General features: G+C 41.5%; 1 protein-coding gene across 1 annotated transcript in view; it reads right to left on the bottom strand.

Annotated features, from left to right (window-relative positions):
• Positions 1-22,559, bottom strand: part of RAPH1 (Ras association (RalGDS/AF-6) and pleckstrin homology domains 1) — a 145,821-nt gene that overhangs the window by 20,945 nt on the left and 102,317 nt on the right. The window contains 3 exon segments of the mRNA XM_039494697.1: positions 6,386-6,545; positions 8,725-8,802; positions 16,336-16,410. Coding sequence (XP_039350631.1) covers positions 6,386-6,545; positions 8,725-8,802; positions 16,336-16,410 — 313 coding nt within the window.

Genomic DNA, 22,559 nt, shown 5'->3' with positions numbered 1-22,559 from the left:
ATAAAAACAAACAGTTCAGGAAATTTTGTAATTGATTTTCTTCTCTGTAGGTAGAAGCCAAGGCACAGCATACATCCAGAGAATGGAATCTCCTGTCCAGTCATTGGTGGCATGTGGCTTCAGGGGGGAAAAAAAACCAGATAAATGTATTGTCTGGTTTAGATGAAGGCCTGAGATTACACTGGGGATGAATTTTGGGTGTAGTCTCAGGGAAACCTTATCCTTATGGAACACTGTCTATGGTGGATCAGCCATAAGGGCCCCTAGTTCTTCCGCTATTCTAGCCAAAGCGATAGCCACTAGAAAGTTGACCTCCATAGATAAATGGGACAGCAAGCAAGTTGTTAATGGTTTAAATGGTGACTCTGTTAATGTCGAGAAGACCAAGTTAAGGGCCCACATTGGAGCAGATTTAGTTATTGTGGGGAAGGCTCTGACTAGACCCTCTATAGAAAAAAATGGGTGAAAACATGGTGATCAGATGTCCCGATTTTATAGGGACAGTCCTGATATTTGGGGCTTTGTCTTATATAGGCACCTGTTTACCCCCCATCCCGTCCCGATTTTTCACATTTGCTGTCTGGTCACCCTAGGTGAAAATGGAGTGGTTGTCATTGGAGGGTACTAATTGCTGCCAAGTGTGCTTTGTTGGGAACTAAGTGAAAGACCTGAGGTTTTCAAGGTGAGCAGACAGTCCCAAAAAATTGTGGGAATTTTAATTCTTCTGGGAACATCTGGTGATGCTGAGTCCAAACAGAAAACCTCTTCCACTTAGCGAAGTAACATTTTCTGATGGATTCCCTTCTGCTATTGTTTAGGATGGCTTCCTCGAATACTGAAAATGTCTGCTCTAGATTCAATAGCCATCCAAATACAAAGCCGTGGGGTGTAGGGAGTCCAGACTGGGAGGTGTAATCTGGCCCTTGTCCTGTGTCAAGAGGTCTGTGAAAGATTAAATACTGATGGGTGGGCGGGCTGACTACTAGAAAAGACTATGGAACCAAAACTGTCTGGGCCACCTACGAACAATAAGGATGATCACTGCCCCATTCTGATGAATCTTCTTGAGAAATTAAGATAAAAGTGGAATTGAGGGGAGGGGAATATGTACCTTAAGTGTCCTGGCCACAGTATTAGAGGGGCATCTCCCCTGGAGTCCTAACTGTGCAGCCTTGGGAACAGTATATAGTGTGTTCCAAGAAAACAGGAAATGCAAACAGGCCCCAAGATGGGGATCTCTGTTGTCTGAATATGCTCTTCACCATGGAATCTTATAGCTCCCAATCACAGTTGATCGAGAATGGTCTGCCGAAGCTGTATGCTAGTATCCCTGGGAGGTGTACTGCTGTTAGGATAACATGGTGGTGAATACACCAGTTTTACAGTTTCGCCTCCAAGCAAAGGGAATAAGAATTTGCTCCCCCTTGCTCGCTGACATAGAACACTGTTATGTTGTCTGACATTCCCTAAATATGCAGGAATTCTATGATCAGTAAGAATTGTTTGCATGCTACTCGGAGAGCTCTCAGGTCCAGGAGGTTTATGTGCTTGTGTGTTCCTGGATTCACAAGGAGTCTATGTTTCTTGTGCTGTGTGGTTGTCCAGAAGGGGGTCTCATCCTAAGAGGGAGGCACCTATCTTCTCAGGTGGGCACAGAGTGAAGGGAACTCCCTCTCCCTGCACACTCCTGCTCTGCAACCAAGCTAGAGAGTCCCACACTCTGAAGCGGGGGGTGGGAGAGAGGAAGGGAGAGAGGCAGGGAGCAGGATTAACTTGTCCATATTGTGTCTGCTTGGCACATATACCGTCTGAAGCCAGGCTTGTAGACAGCAAAGCCGAAGTCTCACAGAAGGTGTCACGTAGGTGTTGACCAAGGAGGATAAGGTTTGAACAAACCAACATCTGCAGGCTCTTTCTGAGATGATTAATTAAATTGTTCATGGATTGGAATCTATACGGAGGGAGATAAGCTCTGGCTCAGAATCCAGAGTCACTCCGATAAATTCTATGGTCTGTGAGAGAACTAAAATGGACTTTTCTGCATTCACACAGATTCCCAGTGATGCTAGAGATGATGAGGTACCACCTAACGAGATCTCCCTGTCAGCCGTCATCTAGATAAGAAAAGACTGTTGAGCCGTGGCAATAGAAGCTTGCTGCCACAAATGAAAGTACCTTCATAAATGTTGCTATTCTTAAGGGGAGCGCCCTGTCTTGATAACAGTTTGAACCTATAGTAAACCACAGAAATCTCCTGTGAGAGGGGTGGACGTCTATATGAAAACAGTCACCCTTCATGTCAAGAACTGTGAACCTGTCATCTCTGGGAATGGGATTATCGATGCTAAAATGACTATCCTGACTCTAAATCTGTGGATAAAGACATTGATTTGCGGAGGTCTCTATCCTCCCTTTTCTTTGGGATGAGGAAATATTTGGAATAAAATCCCTCCTAAGATTTCCTTGTGAATGAGTGAGTATCCTCTCATGAGAGTGGTCCCTAAAAAGGGATGGGTAAGGTGGTTTTGGAGGGGAAGAGGAACTCTACAATATAGCCTGAATAGATGATGTTGAGAAACTATTTGTCTGTTACCCACCAGGTATGGGAAAATTGAGCTAGGCCGCCACCAAAACTGCATGTTGGGGGTAGAAAGAGATGGCATCTCAGTTGGTTTGCAACCCTCGGAGGTCCCATCAAAAGTACTCTTGAGAACAGTTGTGGTTGCAAGGAGGAGGAAGGAGAAGCGTTGTGTTTAATCCTCTTCCGCTTCTGCTGTGGTTCATATACCTTTGATGGTAGAAGGGCTGCAGTACTTGTCTAAATTTGTAAGACTGCTTACGATACTTCATCTTTGGTGCTGGTGTATATATATCAAGGGAGCAGAGGGTTGCTTTTGAGCCTTTCAATGAACATAATGACTCAGGGTATGTCTACACTACGAAATTAAGTTGATTTTATAGAAGTCGATTTTTTGGAATTCAATTTTATACAATCTATTGCATATGTCCACACAAAGCACATTAAGTCAGCGGAGTGCGTCCTCACTACCACGGCTAGCATCGACTTACAGAGTGGTGCACTGTGGGTAGCTATCCCACAGTTCCTGCAGTCTCTGCTGTCCATTGGAATTCTGGGTTAAGCTCCCAATGCCTAATGGGGCAAAAACTTTGTCACGAGTGGTTTTGGGTACATGTCATCAGGCCTCCCTCCCTCTCTCCTTCCGTGAAAGCAATGGCAATCATTTCATGCCTTTTTTCTGGGGTCCCGTTTGCCGGACCTGCTCAGCCGAGTGCCTGCCTGTATGATTGGAACCCCAGGCAGGCAGCAGGCTGAGCAGGGCCAGTGGACGGAGCCCAAGACTGGCAGTGGGCTGAACGGCTCAGCCTGCTGCTGGTCTGGGGCTCCATCTGCTGGCTCCTGCCAGCCAGGGTCCTGCTCAGCCGGCAGACCTCAGTGAGCTTGATCAGGGGTACCTGGACAGACATGGCTATTCTCCTCTTAGAGCACCAAATGGGAGTGACTCCACGTCATTCTCTTCTGTAAGTTTCATCTCATGGAGATTCAGTCCTGCCTGGAATATCATGTGAGCTGGAGGTTTCTGCCTCAGGCTGCTCTCCCAGCTGGCAGCACCGTGTGGTTGCACCTACCCCAGCTTGCCCCTTGCTCCCATGGCTCATGAAGCCTGGACAGTAGTAAGGAGCAGTTCAACTTGTGGAATGACAAATCCAAAACGAAGGATTGCACTCTATGGGCCATGTTAAGATTATTTCAGAGTCCTAGATAGCATTTAGTCCCTATAAAAGGCTTCATGAAAAATTTCCCCTGCCCCTAACAAAAATGTTAATTTATCAGAGCAGCTGAAAGGGTAAGGAACCAGGGACTATAACTTAGAGAGAGTTTCCATATTATTTAACTCATAATTAATATAATTCAAAGTAAAATTTCACAGCCTGAACATGGTCTGTTCTAAGACTAAAAATGCAGGAGAGGATCAGAAAAAGGAATAGTGACCTGTTTCCGCCCAGTTTCAAACTGGGGACGTTTCATATGTTAGGTGAACATGATAACTACTACACTACAGGGCTTCTCTTTTTTTGCCACAGACTTTGCTGAATGCACAGGAATGTTTTCTCTAGCTACAGAAGCAGGGCCAGCTCCAGTGATTTTGCCGCCCCAAGCGTTGAAAAACAAAAACAAAAAAGCTGTGATCGGCGGCACTTTGGCACCAGGTCCTTCCCTCTGAGAGGGACCAAGGGACCCGCCGCTGAATTGCCGCCGAAGACCCGGATGTGCTGCCCCTTTCCGTTGGCCGCCCCATGCACCTGCTTGCTGCGTTGGTGCCTGGAGCTGGCCCTGTACAGAAGCTACCTAACGCAATGTCTCTATCTATGGCCTTCCTGCTCACAAAGCGGTCATGCCCACACCCAAGGCTGACACAGCACGTAGTGCATGTGACGCAACGACCTGGCTTGGGCAGGATCGCTAGCGAGGCATGATACTTTTGCCGTTAAGCAAACACATCAATTCTTTCCTGGCCTCTGGCACTGAATGCCTCCGTGCATTACGCTGTGCCATATCAGTGCAGGAGGACTGCATGAGCTCGGAAAACATGTCATCACAAGTGCATTTTTTTCGCCTTCTAATCTGCGATAACCTCAGGGACGGAAATGATAGAGGGGGCGTAGAAACATTCTGCGGGGACTGCATGATCACCTATGCTGCTGAGTTCACCACGCTGGCCAAACAGGAAATGAAATTCAAAAGTTCCCGGGGCTTTTCTTGTGTACCTGGCTAGTGCATCTGAGTTCAAAGTGCTGTCTAGAGCTGTCACAATGGAGCACTGTGGGATAGCTCCTGGAGGTCAATACCATCGAATTGCATCCACAGTACCCCAAATTCAACCCGGTGATGTCAATTACAGCACTAATCCCCTCGTCGGGGAGGAGTACAGAAATCGATTTTAAGAGCCCTTTAAGTCAACAAAAATGGCTCTGTCGTGTGGACGGGTGCAAGGTTAAATCGATCTAACACTGCTAAATTCGACCTAAATTCGTAGTGTGGTCCAGGGCTCAGTCTTTTAGCTAAATAAGTTATTTCTGTCAAAGGGCAAGTCCTTCACATTGAATTGAACTTCGCTGGGGCAAGTCAGGATTCCTGACACATCACAATAGTTGCCATTACCCTGAGGCTGCATCAGCTGCATAAACTGCAGCCTGTAGTGATGTTCTAGCCACCAATCTACCCTCCTCGATAAGCACTTGAAATTGACTGCTATCCTACTGAGGGAGCTTGTCTCTGAATTCCAAAATTTTAGAGGCATTGATACAATCACACTTTGACAACAAAGCCAGGTAATTGCAGACTGATGGATGAAAATATTTGTTATGAGTAGGTCCACACATTTGGCCTCTTTATCTGAAGCAGTGGGCTTTGTGTGATGTTTCCTTTTCCTTTCAGTGGCCACTTGAACCACCAAAGAGTTTGGGGCAGGATGAGAGAACAAAAACTCAGTCCCCTTGGCTGGGACACAGAACTTCTTTTCTGCCCTCTTAAGAGTAGGTGCACATGTTGCTGGAGTAGGACACGTGACTTTGGAAGGCTCTAGGATGGCCTCATTAATGAGGAGCGCCACTCTACTAGATCCCACATTCTGCAAAATATCCAGGAATGTGTGAGATGTCTTGTGAATTTCCCCCAGAGGGGTTGTGTCACCACCTGCCATGCAACCTTAGCTGCCTCACAATGCCTTGCTCTTGTAGTTCCCAATCTGGGCTGCTCACAAACAGCCAAACAGCATGCAGATCACCCCAAGTGTCTTTATACATCTACACCCCTGGTCCAGCAACTCTGACCCCATCAGCCTTTCAGCAACATACCAGCCACACTCTGGCTTCCAGCAACCTTGGTTACTACCTTCAGGGTGACCCCAACACACACCCAGTCCCAAATTCCTGCCCCCAAAACATGTGTTCTGCACTGTCCAACCCTCTCCTAGACAGTTCAGCTATTAGAGGCCTGTTGTCCTAGTAAGAGGTCAATGTACAACAGTTTGCTGCTTTAATTGGAGTTACCAAACAATTCAGTTTGAACACAACACTGGATTAATTTTAATTAAAAATAAAAAGTTCATTTAACTATAGAGAAACAGATTTTAAGTGAATACAGGTACAAGGTATTAAAGTCAGAAATGGTTGCAGAACTCCAAACATAACTGACAAGCAATCAAAATGATGAAAATTTATTCCAACAAAGGTTGATGAACACTAATAGTTTTATGGATCAATAATGTTTAAATTAGCATGAAGTCCATATGGACAAATGCTAAGTGAACTGATAATACTAAGATAAAAAGTAGGAATCAAAATTATGAACATGTTTACTTACCCATTTGTAATTCAGATATGGTTTCTACCAGTGACCAGTCTAAACTGTAGCCACAGTGGGATTTGTCCATCAGATTGTCCAGTACTTGTCTTACTGTCTGTCTCTCATCCACCATCATAGTTTTGGAGCTATCATCAGACATGTGAACTCTGATTACCAGCTGTGACCAGAAGAGGAAGAAGAACAAGGATTAATTTCCCAAACATATTTCTTATTGAACCTAGATTATAAAAATAAAGTTTAGCTCATATAGAGTTTATATCAAAATCAATTCCTTCTCCCTTAAAGATGCAAAGAGCCATATTTAATAACTAGATGTTCATTTCAAAGCCCACTTATCAAAAGGTCATGTTCCTTTTGTAAAAGGAAAAAAATCTACAATATGTAGTTTTATTTTAGTTATGCATTAAAAAACCAACATATTGCCAAAAAAAGAAACTTGTCTTCACACAAGCTTGTCTCAAGCAACTAGATGCAAGCACAAATGCCTTATATAAATTCATATGAAATTTTACGCATTGCTCTTTTAAAAATTGATACAAGGATAATTTATTTCCACTGATCTACCGGACGATTAATTTTTATTAATTACTGTTTTCATTCTTATGAAAAAATAAAAGAATGCAAGGCTAACGTGTTGTTAATTGAAAATGATATAAAAGAAGAGTTTTGTGTATTGTTGCTATTGCTCATAAATTTGTATTTTTCGTTTCTTTAGCCTCCAGATTTTCCTAACTAACTTTGTCAAAATCAACAAATAAAGCACATAAACTCATAGACTTTAAGGTCAGACGGGACCATTATGACCATCAAGTCTGACCTCTTGCACATTGCAGGCCACAGAACCTTGCCAACCCACTCTTGTAATAGACCCATAACCTCTGGCTGAGTTAGTGAGGTCCTCAAATCATGATTTAAAGACGTCAAGTTACAGAGAATTCACCATTTACTCTAGTTTAAACCTGCATGAAGTTAATCATATTACTGGTCGAAGTACATGCATATTTGAAAACTCATCTCCAGAGTACAGTATGTCCATAGTATTTTAGCATCCCTATTTAGTTAAAAAAAAAACACAATGCACTTAAAATATATAGTATGAGATCCATACAAGGAATTCAGGTCTTAAGTATGATTAAAAAGTTACAATTATACATAAATACATGGAACAAATGTCTTTCCAATTATGATGGGCAATGCAAGCGGCATATATCTTTAATTTAAAAATTTGCAAGTCATAAGACTTTGCCACTTTCTGCCACATTTTGCATAAATATTAGTCTTTCACTGGCGGGGCAGTCAAACAAAAAAAAATTCTCTATTTTAAATTGTCTTTACTTGGAAGGTGTGTGGGGAAAGCAGCACTGTTTCTAAAACTTAATTGCTAATTCCCTGCTGTTTCACTATTACTTTAAAAAGAGATCAGTGTCCATATAAAAATTATACCTCAATCTAATCTGTTGCCTACACTAATATAGTAAAACAAAGAACGTTAGAATCTTGTTTCCACCTTTTATGCTATTGATTACTTTTTTTTGCACCTCACTCAGCTTGCAAAATTAAAAGAAGTTAGTTGATTTGTTCTGAATTCTCACGCTCTAGCACAAAGTTGTAGCATTTGATTTGCAAATATTAAATGTGGCATGTTTAAATATTAACATTTTTCAGTGATTTAAAAACACTGGATATCATCTTGTTAATATTAAGAGATACAGATTTATTTCTTAAACATATCTAATATTGGCCCTAAATTACTTGACAGTTTCCCTAAATTTGGAGGCAACATCTTTACTATCTTTGACATAGCATCAAATACTGTCTGTGTTTTCCAATCACTACTCTTCTGCCTTTCATTATTAACTAAAGGAGGGTTTGTATCTTGCAAATTGGAAGTTGGAGAGCCTGATACAAGTATATTGAATGAGAGTGTATAAAGAGGACAAGACAGTTTGAAATGCAAGGCTACTGAACAGGCAAAGACAATTGAATAAGGCTGGACCTCTGTTTCAGATGTGAATGCACATTGCCAAAGTCTTTTAAATCTGTATCTGGCTGTAGAATAAGCTACTACTTAGAAAAAACATGATGCAACACCATATAGTGTAAGTTCTTGATTAAGCCCTGACTGGATGAGAAAAGGAATAGAATAGTTACTTAAAATTTGAATAACTTAACTACAAATCAGAGAGCAATGTCCCTCAAAAGAAAAACTTAAAAAGAAGTCTTTTTATTAAAATAATTTAAGGGTAATTAACAGAGAAGAGCAGAATTGAACCCATATTTTCTGATTCAATAAGGATTACCTAGGCATCATGTAAAATAATATAAATATAGCTTACCTTTTTCACTTGTGCCTCTTTAATCTTTTCCAAAGCAACCCTGATCTTCTCCGCTTTCAGTTTAGCAGCCTGCTCTTCCTGTAAGGACACAGCAAACCAGTTAAACAAATGTCAGTCTGATTTTAGGACTTCAAAGCTTCTAATTATGAGGTTACCATAGGGTAGAATTTGAGAAGGAATACTAGTTCCCCCACTCACAACAATCACTACTGTGGAAATTAAAGGAACAATCACTGATGCTGAAAAAAACTACTATGTTTAAGATGCAAAGACTTCCTGTATCTGTCGGATATACACAGATCAGACCATGTGGCTTTGAAGACAGAATACAATTGTTTTTCTGCACTTTGACAGCCAATATTGCATCATTCCTTTGCATTCTACTTTTTTCTTTTGCATCCATCAATTACTGAATGCTTTAATTTGCCACAGATTTGCGACAGTCCCAGCTCATACCATATTTGCCAACAGTACAATTAAACTTAAAATCTGTTGGATGTGTTTATCAAAGTTAACATCACAATGAGAGATACCATAGCTTACTGTTTCAGACACTTCCATTGAATAACATTCCACGCTATTCCAGTCTGTTAAGGAAGCTTTTAACATGTTAAACTGCTTGGCAATAGCTCAATACTTGCACACTACACCTTTCATCCATGTTCCATACTGTTTTTCCTCATTTAAAAAAAAGTGTTCAGATCACCAAATGTAAGAAGTTAAACCTCCTTCTTTGATACACTTCCTTTTAAAAATCTAAGTTTGTTACAATTTAAAGCACATTAAAAATCCAAGGAATTTGAATCCATTCTATCTCTTAATTGCTTTTCATAAAGAAACCGGTATACTGCAACATTACTAATACTTACTTTCAATCTCCAGCAATCAGCCTATAATATTACTATTGCAATAGAGTTGAAGTGATCTGCTGAAACAAGAAACCACTTGTGCAGAACCTCTGCATGCAGGTTTCAAATTTCAAATTCTAAGATTTGGATTACTACAGCGTGAAGTGTCTAGGAAGCACATAAACCACCTTGTATAACTCATAATTAGAAAGCCACAAAATTAAAAATACTTCTGTCAAGTCTCCCTCAAAAATAGATGGCTTTCAGAGCAAAAGTAGCACAATGATGGAAAGACATCCCCAACTACAGCGATTAACTCTTTATCATTTCATTCTACAAATAAAATCCCTAAGCCGCTTCTCTGTTACACTGTTTGGATGAAGTTGCCTTTTATTTAATGACAAAGATTCATCCATCTTCAAATCTGTGCAGAACTGCATTAGGAGTAACACTGTTACTGGCATTTTTCACTTCTGTGAAGCCATTGTTGTTGTTCTCATCCTCCGGAGCGGCTCCTTCCTAGGCGACTGTGTGTTACTCATACTTAGCCACTTTTGTCCCTTCATTCTCAGACTGTACTTCTATACTACATAGTAGAGATGGCAACAGCTGTGGAGGGGTATAGACTTGCTTGTGAGAAACATAATCTTTCGCAATAAGAGGAGCCAATAAGCTGACAAGAGCAGTAATAATTGGGGTTTGAAACATTAGCTGAAAACTCAATTAGGCAAAGAACAACGCTTTTTATTAGGCTAGTGAGAGACTCATTTTAATTTATCATAAAGATGGTATCACATAACTAGGAAAGGTTATACCAGAATATATTGTTTAGAAAAAAGGGAAAACACAAAAACAGTAAGATATCTGATAAGATTTTTAACTTTAACCAAATGATATACAATTCCAGAATTTTAGAGTATTCATCCTACTTCTTAGTCCTGGTTGTTTTCATCCACAAAACACTTGTTATCCAAAAGCAAAGAAAAGCTCTATTAAGATTTTTTTTTTTTTAATTTGGAAGAGTAAGGTTCTACAATTAATCATTTTATGCTCTGAGCTGCTCCTGAAGTCAATAAGAGCAAGAGGGATAGCTCAGTGCTTTGAGCCTGCTAAACCCAGGGTTGTGAGTTCAATCCTTGAGGGGGCCACTTAGGGATCTGGGACAAAAATAAGTACTTGGTCCTGCTAGTGAAGGCAGGGGGCTGGACTCGATGACCTTTCGAGGTTCCTTCCAGTTCTAGGAGATTGGTATATCTCCTATTATATTATATATTTTTAAGACCAATTTTGGTAAACTGAGCAATTTCTGGCTTTTAAAATGTTATCTATGAACTCAATCATAAACTTTTATTTCAGTACAGAGGCTGCAAACATGTTCAGTTTGGCTTTTTACTTAAGTCAAGGGGGCCTAGTTTTCCATCCCGCTGCATGTTGTACATGTGCACTGAGTACACAACTATCAGAAAGGTAGCATTTTACACCCACTTTGCACAGGTGCATGTGAATACACAAAGAGCAAGGCTTTGGAGAATCAGGCCTCATGGCTCTAATACACCTGTGCCAGTGCACCGTAATTATCTTTTCTTATATTCTAGTCTTAAATGATTCCTTACCAGAGAACCATGATAGATTGTGTGGTGGTTTTAGGATAAACATGTTTAAGTATGTGCTGTTTCTATTACTAAATTAATTTTCATTTGAAACTCTAAGGATTGGCTAAAGAGATGAAACAATAGCCTATAATCATAGAAATGTTGGACTGGAAGGGACCTCAATAGGTCATCTAGCCCAGTCCCCTGCACTGAGGCAGGACTAAGTATTATCTAGACCATCCTGACAGGTGTTTATCTAATCTGGTTTTAAAAACCTTCAATGATGGAGAGTTTACAACCTCCCTAGATAATTTGTTCCAGTACTTAACTACTCTTACAGTTAGGAAGTTTTTCCTAATGTCTAACCTAAAACTCCCTTGCTGCAATTTAAACCCATTACTTCTTGTCCTGTTCTCAGTGGTTAAGGAGAACAATTTATCACACATCCTGCAGCAAAAAAACTTCAGGACCAGACTTCAAAGAGAAACTGCTGAGCTTCAGTTCATTTGCAAATTTGACACCATCAGCTCAGGATTAAACAAAGACTGTGAATGGCTAGTCAACTACAAAAGCAGTTTCTCTTCCTTTGGTGTTCACACCTCCTCTGCTAGAAGAGGGCCTCATCCTCCCTGATTGAACTAATCTCGTTATCTCTAGACTGATTCTTGCCTGCATATTTATACCTGCCTCTGGAAATTTCCACTATGTGCATCTGACGAAGTGGGTATTCACCCACGAAAGCTTATGCTCCAATACATCTGTGAGTATATAAGGTGCCACAGGACTCTGTTGCTTTTTACAGATCCAGATTAACATGGCTACCCCTCTGATACTTTACAATATGTGCTAACTACTTAAGCTAAACAATCTGTTCCACCTTGCATTTTGCTGTGAGGCTGGGAGTACCTTTCCCAGATCTGAAGAAGAGTCAGGGCAGATCCCTACAGGACTCCACTTGATATGTTCTTCCAGCTTGATTTTGAACCAATGATAACTACTCTTCTGAGTACGCCTTTTCTAACCAGCTGTGCATCCATCTTATAAATAGGCTATATTTCTCTAGTTTGTTTATGACAAGGTCATATGAGACAGTATCAATAACCTTACTAAAGTAGAGCTATATCACATCTACTGCTATTCCGGGCCCTCAGTCCTCCACAAGACTTCTTACCCTGTCAAAGAAGGATATTACGCTGGTTTGACATGAGTTGTTCTTGACAAATCCATGTTGATTACATACTGCAATATTTTTAACTTTTAGACTAAAACTATTAGAAATTAAAAAATTCTAAAATTGTAATTTTCCTAAAAAAGATCTTATTTACGAGCAGCAAATGCTAAAGAAGATTAAAACTCATGTAATAAGAAAAATCAAAGCAAAACTAAAAATATGATTTTTTAAAAAAATAGTTAGGACTGTTCTTTAGTTATTAAACAGAGCTTTTCTTTTAAACTAATTGACACATCAAGAACAGTACAGCAGATTTGGCAGGTAATGCTTCACTGATGCAGGGTGGGGAATTATGTATTGTCATGATTTTTTCCCCGAAAGTACAATTGGATTATGATTTTTTTAGAAATATGATTGGATTAAAGTTGGTATTTTTCAAAGTTTGCTGCACTCTAATCAATCGACCTCTTTTCCCCTTCCCAGCCAAACAAACCATAAAACAACCTTGACACAAGGGAAAAAGAGGATTAACAAACAAGAAGCCTATGCAACCAGACAGTGTACTGAGCTAACTACATTTCTCTTTTCATGTGAGATATTTTCATGAGAAGACAGACAGGTGACAGTAATATATTTGAATACACCTGCAAGCCATTCAACCACATAAACTGACGACTGTTGTACACAACTGTCTACATTTTAGAAATATGACATATTAATCACTCTAATCACATTTTGCATTAGCAACTCATTTCCCCTGCAATGGTAAACAAACCTAAAATATGAACATTAAATAGTTTAGAACCCTTTGGAATTGGAAACAGCAGTACAACTTACTAAGGTCCTAGACTCAGTGTGACTACTCGAGTGGACAGTTATCCATGCAAGCATGTATTTGTATGATTGAGACCTAAAAGAAGTTTATTCCAAGCAATGAATCTTATTGAAATTACAACTAATTACAGAAGAATATCACTAATTATCACATCACAAATACAGAATCCCAATAGTTCTCAAAAAAATCAGCTTTGTTCTACTTCTCAAAGCACTAATAGCTACAGTGATATCTTATTAATACAAAATATATTAGCATACAGTGAACAGAAATAGATAAAAACTAAGCTACACTGTGATACAGTGTTCTTGAATAATTAAGTTATTTTGTTAGTTTTCTTGTTTATTTTCAAAAACTGGCAACTTGCAGTGATTCTCTCAATAAGTGAATTTCAACTGCATCTGAATATTACTGTTATACAAAAAACCTATGTTAATGCAATTTGTTAAAGTAGCACAGTTAAAACTGAAAAAAAACCCAAGAAATCAAAAGTTAAAAGGTTCCTTTAATAATGCTACCCATGGTCATATTACACACATCTATTTCATAATTCCTTGTTAAATTTGTAATTAAATATATTCTGTGTTTTAACACAAAAGATGTAGGCTGTGCAATGTGAGTTAATGTTACTCCAAGAACCTTAACTTTTGCATTTCTTGACTTTACATTTTATTGTACATTAATGTAGTTTTTTGCAGTTGAATTCCTTATATTTTGAGGGGTTTTTTTAAAGAAAACTTGTATGTATTTAATAAAGCTAGCAATTAAGTGGTACTATTTAAGCTATGAAGTTCACACTTCATTTAAGTGAATGCGGTAGACATGATTTCATAAAACATGAAATGGGATCCAGTAAATGTTTTTATAGTTTAATATTTGGAAGTTTTCTCCAGAAAGTTTCTCTTTAAAGGATGTGCAAGCAAGAAATCATTATCAAATGCACTTTGGCAATATTAATCTGTACATAAAAATTTCCCAGCCAAAAAAGTTTACAATTTAAGATGTAGCTTGATGATAATTTTAAATGTATAGCTTTATCTAAAACTACAGAACGTTTCTCAGTGGGATAAACACTTTTCATGCACATTTTCATTTGATGCCTTGGCAAGTGTGTACACATGAACACCATTCTAGTATACAATCCACCAGAAACAGGAAGAACATGAGGAAAGACATGAAACTGGGAGTGTGGGGACGGGTGGCGGGGGAAGAGGCACGCTCAAGGTTTCCTTCCACGCCACCACATTTCTTAATTCTCATGTATCCAAACCTGTAAAGTGGTTTTAAAAAGGTAAAAAAGGAGAGGACTGGGAAACAGCAGAAAAATAACTTTTGTTCTGGGCTGCTGTTAAAGCTGCTTTAACTACATAGCAGCTGGAATAAATTTCCTCAGGAAAACATAGCTGCTGGCCAGTTAAAAAAAAGCGTTAACACAAGTTTAGCTTACTAGAAAAAATAGTAGTTCTAAAGCAGGGGTAGGCAAACTTTTTGGCCTGAGGGCCACATTGGGGAATAGAAATTATATGTCGGGCCATGAATGCTGACAAAATTGGGGTTGGGGTGCAGGAGGGCTCTAGTTGGGGGTGTGGGCTCTGAGGTGGGGCAGGGGATGAGAGGTTTGGGGTGCAGGAGGGTGCTCTGTGCTGGGATCGAGGGGTTTGGAGAGCGAGAGGTGGATCAGGACTGGGGCAGGGTTGGGGTGTGGGGAGAGGCTCAGGGGTGCAGGCTCTGAGCGGCACTTACCTTAAGCGGCTCCCGGAAGCAGCGGCATGTCCTTTCTCCGGCTCCTACGTGGAGGCACGGCCAGGCGGCTTTGCACGCTGCCCCATCCGCAGGCACCGCCCCTGCAGCTCCCGTTGGAGTGCCGGAGAGGAGCATTAGAGCACATAGGAGCAGGAGCGGGGCCATGCCATGGCTTCCAGGAGCCGTGTGGAGCAGCCCCTGACCCAGCGCCCTGACTGGAGCGGGGCCGAGCTGTATGGTGCAGGCCATGACCCAGCGCCCCAGCTGGAGACGGGCCGAGCCGTGTGGTGCGGCCCATGACTCAGACCCCACTCCACACAGCAGAAGCTCGCGGGCCAGCTTAAAAAGGCTCACGGGCTGTAGTTTGCCCACCCCTGTTCTAAAGTATAATTGACAAATACAGCCTAAGCCTACCTATTTAGCAAATGTGCCCTTGTTGCTTTACTATATTGGCATAATCTATGTATAGTCCTCGTCTTCAGATTTGCCCCAGCTTCTCCCTAGGAGCACTTAAACTTTTTTTTTAAATAATCAAAGAAATGGTACACAGAAGGTGGACATTAGTGAAGTCTGTCTCCTGATATAATGGATGTGCAAGTCTCTCAAAAAGACAAAACTACATAGTCTTCCTCGTCCAATCTGGTCATCACTGAATAGAATCAGAGTCTGTACCCTTCATCTCCTCTGATATAACAATTCCAAACTACAGGGGGTACAGTAATTATGATTCCCAACATAAACAGTGGCAGAAAGTTGACAGCAATATATTAAAATGCAAGGAGTGCCTCTTGGGGTGTTACTGACTCTTTTTCTATGTTACGGAAATAATTTAGAAGTTATCCATAAGAGACTTCTAAGTATCTTTTCTTACACTACGGTGTTTTTTCCAAATTACACCAAGTAAGAGCACTCAAAATAGTAAATTTGAACCGTTCTTTCAGTATGAAGACAACTGTTGCTAGTAATTTTAATTCATTTGAAGGATGTTATTGTTTTCTGGCAGTATGAGAAAAAGCATCCATGTGCTTCCCACAGCTTGATTTTTATACCTGTAAAGTGGAGGAGAACAGAAGAGCTTTCAGACTCCACAGACTTTTGACTCCACTTGATTTTTTTAGCCAAGAATGCTAGCATGAATCTTACATGCTCTCCAAAAACTTGGAATCTTTGATGGATATTTGCAGTAACTCAGTAGAATATATTTAAAATGAGACAGCCTTTAAAAACAGCCTGACAACAGGAAAAGTCACTCTAGTAAAAGTTTGTTTTTTGTTTTTGTTTTTTTTGGGGGGTGGGGAAGGAGGAGGTGAAGGGAGACGTGAGGGAGGGAGGGGTGAGCATCAAGCTTATAAACCCAGAAGTAGGAACTGCATTCTATCAACAAGGAAAAAGTCACATGCAGGTGGAAAGAAGATGCATCACCTTGGTCAGCAAATGAGAAGGCTTTCCTGCAATGTTTCTCAGAAGAAGGGATGTTTCCCTGTCCAGATAGGAGTGCTTGTGCAGAAAGAAAAAGAGAGAAAGAAAATAAGTCAAAGGAAATCAGTGCAGTAATTTTATAGTGTGTTGATTATAGTAGACAAGCAGAGTTTAAGCAAACACTTAAAAACCTTCCGCACTTAACTTCCCCATACAACCTCCTCCCATTCATAAAACTCTAACGATCTCTAGACAATGAATTCCAGAAACACTTTTGACGGAAAGCAAAGGTTTAATAAGCAGCTGTGCTATTAAAAGACACCATCTTGCCCTTCACCTGTTTTTCAATGGCATAACAATTATAAAATACACTTAAAGAAAATGTTTTCTTACCTGTTACTGATTTCTTTTCTACAAGATACTGGCTAGGATTTTCAAAATTATGTAAGTGACCTAGGAGCATGAGTAAATGGGACTTACATTACTAAGTCACTTACGTAATTTTGAAAATCTTATCCACATCATGCAAATCCTATACAACTGGGCTTGCTTCAGCTGTGCAGAAATGAAGACAGCATAGAACTGTCAGTCATGGAACCAGGAACATGCTGGTCAAGCTTTGCACCCTGTCTGCTTTTCCCAAGAAGAGGACTTCCAAAACTGAAGAAAAAAACCTTACCATAATGAGAGTAACTGATAATCCTGACCTATGGCCAACAAATTAAACCTTTCATGTACAGATATCCTCTCTCTCAAAATACAGTCCCCAGAAGGATGGATCAGATTGCTGAATTTCTCACAAGTGAAAAATTTGCAGAAAAAACAAGTTTTCTCTCTCCTACAAGAGTTTGTCTGAAAATCATCCACATTTGGGAAGTGACCAAGAGTTAACATTTCCCAGATATGAGAGCAGATCAAAGACAAAATATGACTCCCCCCGAATGTCTTAATGCCAGTAAGACAAAGGTAACATGAAGTATAAGATCTGATGTCTTCTGTTCAGGTTTTAGAGCTGGTAAAACATGGCTTTCCTTTTTGGGCAGCTTTTTCTATCCTTTACCCAGGCAGCTATTCCACCAGTAAATTTGGCAGAAGCCAGATTCTGCCTGAGGTGGGAGTCTTTGTTCCATGGGCATTAAATGGCTACTCCACTGGCCAAGAATTTAAATTATACATAAACTGCATCAGCCACAAAGGAAGATGGGAAGGATATTTTCTAGAGAACTGACTTGACGACCTTCTCTCAAGTCATTCCTGAGAGGTCACTACCGTGGACATTATAGCTCTGGAATAACATGTACAGAGGATAAAGGTCTGGAAATAGAGGATTCAGTCTCTCTCTTTGGGGAGATATCTGTTTTACTAATCCGAGGATAAGTAAGGGTAAGAAAGAAATCCCCCTTTGAGCATTTGTTTAGATTGGGAAAATGAGTGCTGTTTTAAAACATGTTAGCTAATGCATTAGCAAATTTTCAAACACGACCAAGGATACACACTAATGCTTAAAAACACACGAGTCATGAACAACCAAGTCCTTGTGTAGACTAGGATTTAAACACGTGAGGGAGAGATGTTCTAGCTAACAAGTTCTAATACATTTGTAAAATGGAGTGTGGATACGGTACTGTGTAACTTAACCCATGCTAAATTGGTCAAGGTAAAGTCTAGACTCGCTTCAAGCTTTAATTCAGCCTGGCACATGTTAAGTTGTCTACACTAGAATTTTCAAACACATTAGTTCGAACGTGTTAGCTAGCACATCCTACGGATAACATCTTTTATGACCATGGCTACCTAATAACTTTTTCCAATATCATGGCCTTTACCCACGAGATGCTAAGTTATGTTTAAGAAGTGATAACATTTAAAAAACAACTAATTTTTTCAGTCTGGACAAGTCTGAGTGTGTGCACTGTATCCTTGGCCAAGGAACACAATGCTTTGTTTAAAATGAAAGTATGAGTAAAGAAGAAGTTACTCATCTTGTGCAGTAATGATGTGTCTTCGAGATGTGTCCCTCTATAGGTGCTCCACTGTAGGTGTGCTTGCATCCGTGCACTGCTTATTGGAGAACTTTGATTGCAGTATCCATTAGGCCAGCACATGTACTGTTTCTCCTCGTGCTGTGCCACAAGGCTAGCCAGCTTGCATGGGCTATCCCCCACCCCACCCCGCCCAGTTCCTTCTCTACTGCAGACTCATTGACAAGAACTCTGAAGTAGAGGGGAGGAGGGGACGTTGTGGAGCACCCACAGGGACACACATCTCAAAGAATCAACATTATTATTGCACCAGGTGAGTAACTTCTTCGAGTATTGTCTCTATAGATGACTCCTGAGCAGTATTCCTGCCGGAGGGCTGTGATTTTGGAGTTGGGTCAGTTACAAATGACAGTACTGGAGGCAGAGCCGAAGATGACATTGGAGGCAGAGTCCCCAGTGATGCATAATTTTCTGCGAAAGTGTGAACTGATGCCCATGTCACTGCTGTACAGGTTTCTGAGATGGGGACATTCTTGAAGAAGGCAACGTATGAGAAGATCAACCTTGTGGCGTGTGTACGAATAGTATCTGGAGGGCTCATACTGCAAACTTGGTAGCAGTGTCTGATGCAATTCGAGATCCACTTGGAGAGTCTTTGGGCTGATATTGCTGAGCCCTTGGATCTTTCCTCAAAATCGCCTGGGGGATTTTCCTGAAAATCTTCATCCTGTCCAGGTAGAAGGCTAGGGCTCTCCTGACATCGAGAGAGTGTAATATAGCCTCCTTGTTGTCACGGTGAGGCTTGGGGTAGGTGAAGATGAATCAATTTTTTCATGTGAAATGGGGAGGTTACTTTAGGAATGAATTTCAGATGTGGCCTGAGCGTAATCTTGGCCCGAAAGAATACCACGTAGGGGGCTGTGCCATCAGAGCTGCTATTTCTCCTGTTCTCCGTGGCCAGGGGTTAGAAGGGAGGCCTGGTCAATCCTTCCAGTACCAGGTTTAAGACCCATGTGGGAGTAGGAAGTCAAGGTTGTGGGAAGAGGTTTACTATGCCCTTGAGGAACCCTTTGGTGGTTGGGTGTGACAACACTGAGTTGGTGAAAGGCTGTTATAGCTGCTAGGTGAACTCAGAGAGCTTAGCCAAAAAATCTTATGCTCCAATTCATCTGTTAGTCTTTAAGGTGCCACAGGACTCTTTGTTGCTTTTTTACAGATCCAGACTAACATGGCTACCCCTCTGATACTAGCCAAAAAAGGGCTCAGATATGTGGAAGAGTCATGGATGTCAGGGAGATTTGTTGGGAAGTACACCAAATTTGAAACCTGCACCATTTTTGCAGGTAGGTACGTCATGTCAAGGACTTTCTGCTGCATAATAATACCTCCTATGACTCCTTCGAACAGGAGCTTTCTAGGTGTTCGAACCAAGAAGGAGACATTCCATGAGGCAGAGAACCCCCAAGCTGGCATGTAGGGTATTGTCCTCTGAACTGGGAGAGGAGGTATGGAGAGACAGGGAGAGGGATTGGTGGGTATATCACAAGCTGTGACAGATAAAGGTACTAGGTCTGTCTCACCCAAGTAGGAGTGATCAGAATGATGTGTGCTCCATCTTTTTATTTTCAGCAAGACCTTTGATAGTAAGGGAAAAGGAGGAAAGATGTAAAGAAGGTCTCCATCTCAGGAGGAGGAGAGCATTGTCCAGGGAGCAGTAGCGTGGACATTTCTTGCTCAGGTAAGGGTGAACAAGTCTGTGGTAGGTGCCCCCTGAATAGTTTGTGAAGTTCTACTGGGTCGAGCTCCCACTCATGATTGTGTGGGAATTTGCAACTGAGATTATCCACTATTGAGTTTTGTGTGCCTGGAGGTAGGCTGCTGACAGTGTAACAGTGGGAGATACACTACTTCCATAGTCTCATTGCCTCCACGGAAAGGGAGGGTGACCTGGCTCCCCCTTGTCGATTGTCTGTTAGGACTCTCATGTATGATACTTTGATCAGTAGCAGAAAGTGGGTGCCGGCGTTCCTGACCGCCTTTAGCTCGAGGCGGTTGATGTGAAGGGATATCTCCATGGGTGACTATTTGTCTTTTGTTGCAAGGCCATTTAGATGTGCACCCCACCCTATGAGCAATGCTCAGTGGTAAGAGGTTTGAGAGGCACAGTGTCGATATGCAGCCCAGGGGTCCCAGTATGGCCACTGGGGTGGTGGTGGCGCCCATGGGTGGCTGTACCAAGATGGTGGTGGTGATTCGAGGACTCTGTTGATACTAAACACTGTAAGGAGCCTGGGAGGAAAACTGTGATTCTGCCTCCTCAGGTTCGCTATCCAAGCCTTCACTAGAGACTGGGAGGAGCATGACAGAGCAGCAGGAAAGACTCTCATGCTGTTCGAAGACTTGGTGCAGAAGTCCCAGCACCGAGAAGAGGAGACTCCAGAATGTCTGATACGTGAAGGTCCCTAGAGTGTCTGAATTCCAGCAGTGCCGACTGACTCGATGCTGCTGGCAGTACCATGGAGGATGAAGATCTTGTCCATACTGGATGCTCTGGTGCCAAATGAGGTGTCGATGATGGTACCTATGTAAAATTGCATACTGGTAATACCTTTTTTTAGAGGAGTGCTTACTCCTGTCCTTGTCCTCAGTGTCACTGTGGCTCTCTCGGGTCTCACTGTTGGGATTTTCTGCTCTTTTCTGATGATTTGTGAAAGGTCTCAGCAATTTGTTTCTTTGACCCACAGCCTTTTTATCTTGAAGGCTCTGGGGAAGACTCACATCTTCCAGGTGACTTGTGGCGTGGGTACAGAGAGGGTGGAAAAGCCGCCTGCATGAAAATAATTTTCTGTCCGAGTTCTCTATCCTTATGAGACCGGGGTCTGATTTCCTGGCAAAGATCACACTTTTGTTAAATGTGGCCTTTCCCGAGGCAGCGAATGCACTGGAGTGCTTGTCTGCAACAAAGATTGCCTCTTTGCAAGAGAGGCACTTCTTGAAGCCTGGTGAGTGGGGCATACCACATTGAGGGAAGGGTCCACAACAAGGGGAAAAAAGCAGAAAAAAGTATATTTTGTAAAAAGGGGGGGAGGGAATAAGAGAAAACACTACAGCTAGAACTACAACTAAGAACTAGGAGGCTAGCTAACTATAGAAATACAAATCAAAAGTAATGGTCCTAATGGACTGGGATCAGTTCCGTCTCTAGCCAGGGCGGTTGAGAAGGAACTGAGGGGGGGGACTAGCCCGCATGCGCAGACTAGCCTCGTGGCGCAACAGAGACCGCACACGTGTGGGCCTAATGGACACTGCTACCAAAGTTCTCCAATTAGCAGCACAGGATGCAAGCACAACTACAGGGGAGCACCCATAAGGACACTACTTGCAGAAGAAGCAAAGCTTAACTATAAGAATGTTAGGTTTCAGAGTAGCAGCCATGTTAGTCTGTATCCACAAAAAGAACAGGAGTACTTGTGGCACCTTAAAGACTAACAAATTTATTTTGCATGAAAGCTCATGCTAAAATAAATTTGTTAGTTAGTCTTTAAGGTGCCACAAGTACTCCTGTTCTTTTTATAAGAATGTTGTAAAATGTAAATAAAGACTTGCCTGCAAAGTTTCCTGCCCTTTCTAGGAACTTCTGCTCAGCAAGAATGGAATGTATCACACTGCCTTATCAAGAGACTTGACCAAATTCTTTCGTGAATAAAGGGGGAAATACTTCCTATTCAGCTTGGCTGGGTCAGGATGGAGCTCAAAGGTGTCTAACATTTCTTAACATAGGATCAAAGAATTCTGTTTGAATAAGCTCCTCACTAATGTCCTTGTTGGATTTAATGGATTCCAGCTCGCTCTCTCTTTTGCGATGCAGCGTCATGGCTAGAGAGTATGCTACTTCGGCTTTTTTCTAGGGGTGTTTATCCTTAGCCTTCTTGGACAGAAGACGGGTGGGAGTTGGGACCTCACTCTCTCCCAGTGAGGTAGCGCTGTTTCTTGGAAGGAACTTTTGACACAAGGTTGTTAATACCACCTTTCAGGAGACACCTCTTCACTACCCTTCTTCCCCACACTGGCCATCTTGCCTGCTGTCTGTGTGTGTATTGGGGTGGGGAACAGGAACACCTGCTCACAGTAAGGCAAAAAGAAGCCCAAATGCTTCAGACCACAGAGAATCAAGAAAATAAAGTTTAGCAGGAAAGGGTGCTGCTGGAGTTCTATGTATTTATCGTTTAGCTGAAAATATAACAC

Source organism: Mauremys reevesii, linkage group 11, assembly GCF_016161935.1.
Source record: "Mauremys reevesii isolate NIE-2019 linkage group 11, ASM1616193v1, whole genome shotgun sequence".
NCBI lineage: Eukaryota > Metazoa > Chordata > Testudines > Geoemydidae > Mauremys > Mauremys reevesii.
This window is presented reverse-complemented; position numbering and strand designations above follow the sequence as displayed.